At 43.9% G+C, this 9,140-nt stretch overlaps 1 protein-coding gene across 1 annotated transcript; it reads right to left on the bottom strand.

Annotated features, from left to right (window-relative positions):
• Positions 1-286: 286 nt before the first annotated feature.
• On the bottom strand, positions 287-9,093 carry CFAP144 (cilia and flagella associated protein 144). The gene is made up of 4 exons (XM_068239427.1): positions 8,892-9,093; positions 3,158-3,217; positions 566-669; positions 287-484 (listed from the first exon to the last, which is right to left on the bottom strand). The coding sequence occupies exons 1-4, from the start codon at positions 9,034-9,036 to the stop codon at positions 371-373; spliced, it is 423 nt and encodes a 140-aa protein (XP_068095528.1). The 5' UTR covers positions 9,037-9,093; the 3' UTR covers positions 287-370.
• Between the last annotated feature and the right edge of the window lie 47 nt (positions 9,094-9,140).

Here is a 9,140-nt window from a genome sequence, read left to right as displayed (position 1 = left end):
ATCTGTTCCTTGGTGTCACATGGTTACTCCCGTTTGACCCACCCAATGGCTGCATCTAAATAGGAGAGAAGAATTGTCGTGTAGTTTGCCAAGCATATTTTGCCCACAAAACACGTATTCTGTACACCATTTTACCTTTATATGCTGGTTATATCGTCTTGTCAATCTGATTGCTATACAAATTTGCCTTGTTCACTTTTGGATTTAGTTGGGCTTTAAAAGAAAAGCAAATTATTATAAAGAAGTCATTAGACTGCTATGCTGCATAATAGGGAAGGCCTGATGATTAGTTCTGTGGTTGTATATCCATTTTATTGTAACTGTCAAACAATATTCATCCACATAACACCAGACGGCATTACAATAACTATTACTGTAGATTGACACTCTGTTCTTTAAGTTTCCATGCTGCCTCCATGTAGGTGGTAATCTCTGTTTTCTGCCGGTGATGATGTAGCCGGCTGTCTGTCCGATCACTGCTGATCTACAACAGAAAAAGGAAAGACTATTTCCAAACATCTTCCACATTTTCTGACTCCGCCCTCCAGTACTGTAAAATACCTACCAACGGCTCTGTGATCCAGCCAATCTCCTGGCTGGTGGTTTGAGGTTCTGTGTATTTCTTGGTGGGCTCCAGAGCCGTGTGATGGAAGATTTTTAGGAAGCTTTCTAAAGGAAATCAAGAAAATCCATTTTTTTTCTGTGAAGAATGATTATTCGCTAACCTGTGTTAGATTTTATCTTTGATCAAAGGCATGGTTGCTACATTTTCTAACCTTATATGTTTGTAGACAAGCTGAGAATTTTAAGTTATAAAATAGAGCTTAACCACTTTGTCCTCCTTGACGTATAAAACATCAAGGAGAACATGCGTGCTCCAAAGGCCGATCGGGCGCGTGCACGCGCACTCCCGGCCGCGGATTCGTTAGCTCAGGAATCAATGAATCTGGCTATAGTTCCCGATCACTGATGTCATGTAAACAAACTCAATCTTGTTTTTTTGTGGCCAAAAAGTAAAACTACATCTAAAAGTAAAAATAAATAAAATGCACATATATTTCCCCCAATAAAACACTATTTACATCCCACTCTCCCAAAAATACCCACATAAAATGTTTAATAAAAAAAAAAATTACAATAAAAACATTTACCCAAGGGTCTAAACTTTTTAAATATCTATGTAAAGATGAAATATTTCTATATATTTTTTTTTATAAGCTTGTAAATCGTGATGGATGCAAAACGGAAAAAATGCTCTTATTTCCAAATAAAATATTGTCGCATACAATGTGATAGGGACATAATTTAAATGGTGAAATAATCGGGACAAATGGGCAAATACGTGGGTTTTAATTATGGAGGCATGTATTATTTTAAAACTATAATGGCCAAACACTGAGAAATCATGAATTTTTTCAGTTTTTTTCTTATTCTTACTGTTAAAATGCCTTTACAGTAAGGTAGCTCTTAGCAAAATGTACCACCCAAAGAAAGCCAAATTGGTGGTGGGAAAAACAAGATATAGATCAGTTCACTGTGATAAGTAGTGATAAAGTTATAGGCTAATGAATGGGAGGTGAACATTGCTCGGATGCATAAAGTGAAAATGACTGAGAGCTTAAAGAGACTCTGTAACATTAAAAAGATCCCCTGGGGGGTACTCACCTCGGGTGGGGGAAGCCTCCGGATCCTAATGAGGCTTCCCACGCCGTCCTCTGTCCCACGGGGGTCTTGCCGCAGCCCTCCAAACAGCCGGCGACTGTGCCGACTGTCAGTTCAATATTTACCTTTGCTGGCTCCAGCGGGGGCGCTGTGGCGGCTTTCCGTTCCGAACTACACGGAAATACCCGATCTCATTCGGGTCCGCTCTACTGCGCAGGCACAGGACACTTGCGCCTGCGCAGTAGAGCGGACCCGACAGCGATCGGGTATTTCCGTGTAGTTCGGAGCCGACAGCCGTCAGAGCGCCTGCGCAGGAGCCAGGAAGGTAAATATTGACGTCACCGCTGCACAGACTCCACGGAGGGCTGCAGCGAGACCCCTGACTGATGGACGGCGTGGGAAGCCTCATTATTATCCGGAGGCTTCCCCCACCCGAAGTGAGTACCCCCCAGGGGATCTTTTCATGTTACAGTTCCTCTTTAAGTGGATATAGAACATCTATTCATGATCTTGCTTATGAACTCTGTGCGCCATCTTACTGTGAATTTGAAAATATAGAACATGTTGAGGAGCATCAGGGACAGATTTAGCACCAGGCACAAACCTGCAGGCGGCTGTCACAGGTTGGCAAGCCCATGTTTATCATCCTGGAGCTGCACTATCCTCACCATCCCAAGAGCATAGAGAGTTGGATGGGGCTCCACATCCAGCTCTCTAAGCATCATCAATGGTGACCAGCCTAGCTCTGCCCATGTGAGGGCCCTGGTACACCGGAAAGTGTTTGTGGGTCGTTTAATTTTTTTTAAACCCACTTCCATTGACTTGCATTAAAACTGCAGCAAAATAGCAGTTAATGTGATTTTTTTTTTTTGTTTTGTTAAAATCGCACTGTGGTTTTAATGCAAGTCAATGGAAACATTGTTTTAACAAACGAAAACAATCCACTAAGAGTTGTCCAGTGTACCAGGGCCCTAACATAGTGAAGCTGGATGGACAGCCCTAGCCAGCTCTGCTCTCCATACATGGACTATTTTGTTAGTGCGGCTCTAGGATGGTGAGTGTGGGCACACTGGTGATGAATGGGACAGCCAGCACAGTTGCCTTGCGGCAGGTTACCATGCATTCATACCGGGGTTTCAGCGGAGTTTAGTTCACTAGAACTTATGTGCCTATAGGCCCTTGAGATGTAAATTCAGCCCTGATTACAGTAATTCATATTAATGGCCTCTGGATGGCAGTGTGAGTCCCCATATCTTATTATTTGTAAGGACTGTAGTATTGGGCATATGACTCGCCCTATTTCACTTTCACTGTATATGAGAAAACTGTCAGAAGTGCAAAAATAGATCCGGTACCCAGATCCAGGAATTTCATTGTTTGAGCAACTGCTTCACTTTTGCTTCAGTTCTCCTTGCACAGGTTTTGATAAATCTGCCCCAATGTAGAAGCACAAGGTATTGATTTGGCTCCACTCTAGCTTTAGCAGTGCTCTTACCATCGGCAGTCTCATTCTGATTGTCGTGCCTTGCCATTGGCTTCCCAGTAACTGCATGAACTGTGGAGAGGAAAGAAACACGTGACATCATCACACTTTTGCTACTAGCTCTGCATAAGTAAATTATGCTGTGGGAATGTGAGTAATAGGAATGTATCTGTTTTTATTTCTATCTATAAGCTTCTTAAAGGGGCACTACAGTGAAACTGTAAAATTTAAATTTTGTGCAAACATACAAATAAGAAGTACATTTTTTCCAGAGTAAAATGAGCCATAAATTACTTTTGTCCTATGTTGCTGTCGCGTACAGTAGGTAGTAGAAATCTGACTGAAATGACAGGTTTTGGACTAGTCCATCTCTTTATAGGGGATTCTCAGGGATATATTTATTTTCAAAAGCACTGTGCATGGCCGTTGCTCTGTCCAATTGCCAAAAAACTGAGTAGGGAGCAGGGAAGCTGGCCAGCATTATTGTTTAAATCCTTTTTTGGGGAATATTTTTATAAAGAATAAAAGCCTTGCTGAGAATCCCCTATGAAGAGATAGACTAGTCCAAAACTTGTCACTTCTGTCAGATTTCTACTACTTACTGTAAGTGATAGCGTTATAGGAGAAAAGTCATTTATGGCTCATTTTACTGGAAAAAATGTACTTCTTATTTGTATATGTTTGCACATATTTTAAATTTTACAGTGTTTCGCTGTAGTGCCCCCTTAACTGGCTTGTAAAACACCTGGGCTGGAGCCCAAACACTGGCTACTTCCTGCATGAATGAATGACTGTGCTGTAGGCTGCAACCTTAGCAGAGCGTTTCAGCCTGTGCCTTCCCCCTTGAAGTTTGTTGATGTACAGTGACCAGATTTTTCTGGGTCCAACCTGGGACAAGGGGGGGGGGGGTTGTTTGCGCCGAAAAATGGGTGTTGGGGGTGTGGCCATGACATTGTATGGGCGGAGCGTAACTGTAAAACCAAAGCAGCAAATATAGCAAACTATGACCATTAAATAATAAATGCAGCAACAGTTACCCCAGACACCAGAAAATAAACACAATTTGGGCAACATTTCAGCAGAAAAACGCAATTTGGGGCGACATTTCAGCAGAACAACGCAATATGTGCTACATTTCAGCAGAAAACAAACGCTATCTGGGCAACATTTCAGCAGAAAACACGCAATTTGGGCGACATTTCAGCAAAAAAACGCTATTTGGGCAACATTTCAGCAGAAAACAAAACGCTATTTGGGCAATATTTCAGCAGAAAATAACACAGTGGGCAACATTTCACCTGCAAAAAAATGTATTTACTCACCTGCAGAAGTCTTTTGTCCCGGCCGGCCTCTGGCGCAGATCTCCCCCGGACGATCTTCCTCCTGCAGTCTCCCGCGCTGAATTGAATAGCAGGGCTACGGGAAGATGGCGCCCGAAGCCCTGTACTGGAGACACAAATAGTCTCAAGTACAGGGCTTCGGACGCCATCTTCCCGTAGCCCTGCTCTGCCTGCCGGAACCCGGAACACTATGCAGGCTCAGGCTGGAGCGGGGCTGCGGGCTATATGAACTGGCACGGCGTCTATTAGACGCCGCTGCCAGTTCATTCAATAGTACGGTGGCCAGAGTCCCGCGGCTAAAAGCTGGACGTTTCCCGGGACCTCATGCAGCCTGGGACAGGGGACCCCGAATCCGGGACATGTCCTGGGTAAAGCGGGACGTATGGGCACCGTAGTTGATGCAATCCAGGCATTTCCAGCAGCCAAACACATAGATCCTGAAATAAAGTCCTTGTACTCAGATGCTTCTGGTCATGTGATCAGAATTTCAAGGAAGGATTTTAGCTGCAGAACCGTTAATTCCAAGGAAGAATTTGAGCACTCAGATTAATAGGCTGTTAAATGATATTTTAGAGCTCTTGCTAGAGATGGACTTTTATTCTATTACTATTTTACTTTGTATGTATGCAGAGATTTTTAAATTAACTATATGCCCAAGGGGGTACCATTGTTTGATCATTACATATGCAAAAATTGCTTCCTCAATTAGGTAGCAGGTAGTAGATGTTGGGTAACAAGTGTTTTTCAGTGCCAATTTTCTCAGTGCCAATCTACCAGTCTGCTTAGACTAATTAATTAAATTATTTACATTTATAGAGTACTGACATATTTCCTACATCACTTGCTGCATTTACTAATCTACCAATCGCACCATTCTGGGGCCAATTTTGAAGAAAAACAAATTCACTGAAAAGTAAGGGTGTGTACCCACATCCGAGTTTGATACGCAATTTTTTTCCACTTCCCTGTCGTAGAAGAGCTTGCCTACACAATCTGTTCATAGTACAGTAATCAAAATATGTTGTCCCTCATACTTTTTAAAGGAAACCTGAGACGCTATGAAATCTAAGTTTTATACATACCTGGGGCTTCCTTCAACCCCATGCGCACGGATCACTCCCACGCCACCGTCCTCAGTCTTCTCCCACTGCGTACCGGGTCATATAACTTCAGCCAGTCTGTGCAAGAAAAGTGCGCTCTCTATGTATCTCTCCAGCAGCCGCTGGAGAGATAAGTAGAGGGCGCACTTCTTTTGCGCAGGTTTTTTCTTCCTAGCTCGGGATTACCGCCAAGGAGGTTAAAGGGAAGATCCGCGCTGCTAAAAAAAAAAAAAAAACTGCACTCACCTGGGGCTTCTTCCAATCCTGGCAGTCAATCGGTGCCCTCGGCGCAGCTCCTCTCCCTCCGGGCGTCCAGCGGTGAAGAAGCCGACCTCGCCAGGTCGGCTTCCGGGTCGGCGTCATGTGCGTTCCACGGCGCAGGTCACGTGGTGTACGTGATGTCATCGGGTCTCTACTGCGCAGGTGCAGTAGAGACCCGATGACGTCTCTACATCACGAGACCCCCCCCGCCGTGGAGCGCACAGAAGCCGACCTGGCAAGGTCAGCTTCTTCACCGCTGGATGCCCGGAGGGTGAGGAGCTGCGCCGAGGGCACTGATCGACTGCCAGGAGCTGGAAGAAGCCCCAGGTGAGTGCAGTTTTTTTTTAGCAGCGTGAACCTTCCCTTTAAGGCTACTTACACACCAAGACGTTGCGTTTTAGGAGACGTTATGGTCGCACAACGTGCCCCTAACGCAACGCATGGTGGTGTTGAAGTTGGACGTCAGATTGAGCTGCGTTCTGCAGCTCTCAAAGCAGCCGCTCCAGGTCAGTGATAGGAAGTCCGGATCTTTTTAAGGATCGGATCATTTGAATCAGATCATTGAAAAGATCCGGATCTTTGAACCGAATCATTTGAATCATTTTACTAGGGAAGTAGACTGGGTGAAAAGACTAGCAGGACAGGACTTTCCATGCACTGTACATTCTGTATGTTCCTGTTTCTTCCAGACAGACATCCACTGTGAACCGAATCTGTCATTGTGATGATCCGGATGATTTGACTCACAAAAAAGATCCGGATCAAATGAACGATTCGTTCATGATCCAAGAGGAAAAAGAAGAAAGAAGGAGGAAGGAGGAGGAGGATCCTCTAACATTACTGAGCATGTGCAAACAGTCTAACGCTGCTATGCCAGTATAATGTACAGCATGCAGCACTTTGTTTAAACGTGCTGCATTACTATGTAACGCAACGTGGGCACTGTGAACAGCACAATTGATTTTACAGTGCTGTGAGTTAGGCTGCGTTACTGGCTGCTGTAACGTGGGACTTTAACGTCCCACTGTGAAACCAGCCTTAGTGATATTTTCAAACCTTGTCAATAAAATACCTTTTAAACTACTAGCAAGCAAGAAAATAATTTTAGTTAGTACTTTTAACCTATTTTTTGGCACTTTTTTCTAATGCTGAGTGCTGAAAAGATATTTTAAAGGGAATCTGAAGTGAAAATAAACTTATGATATAACGAATTGTATGTGTAGTAAAGCTAAGAAATAGAACATAAGTAGCAAAAATAGGAGTCTGATATAGTTTCTAGCACAGGAAGGGTTAAGAAACTTCAGTAGTTATCTATGCAAAAGAGCTGCTCTGGGCTCTCAGACCCAACTTGGGTCAAAGACAATCCTACTTTCTGAAGCACTTATACATCAAAGAAACAGAGACACAGCTTCAGATAAGGCTTTACTGCAGGAGGGTTTGAATGATCATTAGCTCTGCTGTTTCATAGTTTAAAATACACTGTGTGGTTTGTAATTGCAAATATTAGAGAATGATGCAATGTTATATATATAAAAAAGCTATACTACATGAAAATAAAAATGACTTTTCTTTGCTGCTAATGTTCTATTAATTATCTGTACTACACATACAATTCATTACATCATAAAGTGTTTTGGTTGTGTTTTGCTTCAGTGTCACTTTAAGGGCCTGTTTCCACTACACGCAGATTGGATGCAGAATGGATGCAGAAAAACTGACTCCAATGAATGCCTATGGGCCTGTTTCCACTAAACGTGATTTTTCTGATGCACATTTTCCCATAGGCATTCATTGAAGTCAGTTTTTCTGCATCTAATCTGTGTGTAGTGGAAACAGGCCCTAAAGAGAAGATGAAAAATGATCTCATAGGAGAGAACTCATGAAAAGTTACTTTGAGTAGGAGCACATAGGTATCTGACTTTTTTTTTGTCCACATTGATTAGCCAATTTTACCAGCTACATGTAGTTGAGAGCTTACCTACACAATTGGTTCACAGTATTCAAAATATGTTGACCTCATACTACAGGGAGGAGGTAAAATGGATGGTGAGGGCGCGTTCACATCTAGAGTGTTTTCAGCCTTTTTTTCAAGAGCAGGCGATTTTCAGAATCGCCCACAAAATGCTTGTGCAATGAATCTGTATGAGTAGGTTCATACAGGGATGCTCAAATTCGGCTTCGGGAGATATCCGGATTTTTGCTATCCGGATATCTCCCAGTAATGCTGTGCGGGCTGGGCGTCAAGCTTACCTCTCTGACGTCTTCTTCGGTCGTCCCTCAGCGCCTCCCACGATGCGCTCCAAGCGGCGGTCACCTGATTACAAACACTTCCTCCTTCCGGGTTGAAGGAGGAAGTGTTTGTAATCACGTGACGCGCATGGAGCGCATCGTGGGAGGCGCCGAGGGACGACCGAAGAAGACGTCAGAGAGGTAAGCTTGACCCCCCAGCCCAGCCCGCACAGCATTACTGGGAGATATCCGGATAGCAAAAATCCGGATATCTCCCGAAGCCGAATTTGAGCATCCCTAGGTTCATATTAGCGCGTTTCGTCCGCTTTGCGCTCCGTAAAGCGGTGCCTGTACAATTTGAGGCGATTTTGCCTCAATGGAAGGTATAGGAAAAATGCAAAATGCTCACAAAATCTTTTTGTGCAGCGATTGCGTTCATGTTTCTAAGAATAAATCGATTGTATTTATTATTTTCCGGGTCAAAGAGTTCACTTCCTGACTTGCGTGGGGGAACGCGTACGCATTTTCTGCACAAAAAAAAGGAGTGAATTAAAAAAAAACACTGAAAAAAACGCAGCGTGCAGTGGAGTTCTAAGAGGCGCTAAAAAAATTGCGCACAAAATCGGAAAAACGCTTGTGTTTGTGATTTTAGATGTGAACAAGGCCTCAGTCTGTTTTATCAGCACATAAGAACAAAGTAATGAAACATGGTTGTAGAAGTGGAATTTCCCTCCAATAATACACAGTGCAGTTTGTAGGCTGCCATTTCTATGGCAACCGCAGAGCGCACAGTCACAAGACTTGGGTGATGATTACTTTTGTGAAAGGGGTTGATGGTAAACTCGGTGACCAGCTTCTGGCAGCGGTTCTCCTTGCGTAAAGTCTCCCGGTGGATGGCGTTTAGGGTCACCTCATCTCGAATTGTTCTCTCCCGGCCACCCGCTGCTGATGGAGCCGCCATCTTCAGATCCTGCGCGTCTGGTTGTTATGGAGACCGCTAGGACCCCGCAGTGCAGTTCACTAATGCCTGAGACAGGATGCGCTGTGGGTAGGACCCCGCCGTGT

This window comes from Hyperolius riggenbachi, chromosome 6 (assembly GCF_040937935.1).
Source record: "Hyperolius riggenbachi isolate aHypRig1 chromosome 6, aHypRig1.pri, whole genome shotgun sequence".
NCBI lineage: Eukaryota > Metazoa > Chordata > Amphibia > Anura > Hyperoliidae > Hyperolius > Hyperolius riggenbachi.
The sequence above is the reverse complement of the archived record's forward strand: the minus strand, read 5'-3'. Positions and strand labels throughout refer to the sequence as shown.

Bases quoted from the DNA above. Each gene is read 5' to 3' on its own strand.
- CFAP144 (XM_068239427.1), bottom strand. From the start codon at position 9,036: ATGGCGGCTCCATCAGCAGCGGGTGGCCGGGAGAGAACAATTCGAGAT. The intron at 3,218-8,891 runs GTAATCATCACC...TCCTCTCCACAG, and splicing joins CATCAACCCCTTTCACAAAA to TTCATGCAGTTACTGGGAAG. The intron at 485-565 runs GTAGGTATTTTA...TTTCTGTTGTAG, and splicing joins GCTGGATCACAGAGCCGTTG to ATCAGCAGTGATCGGACAGA.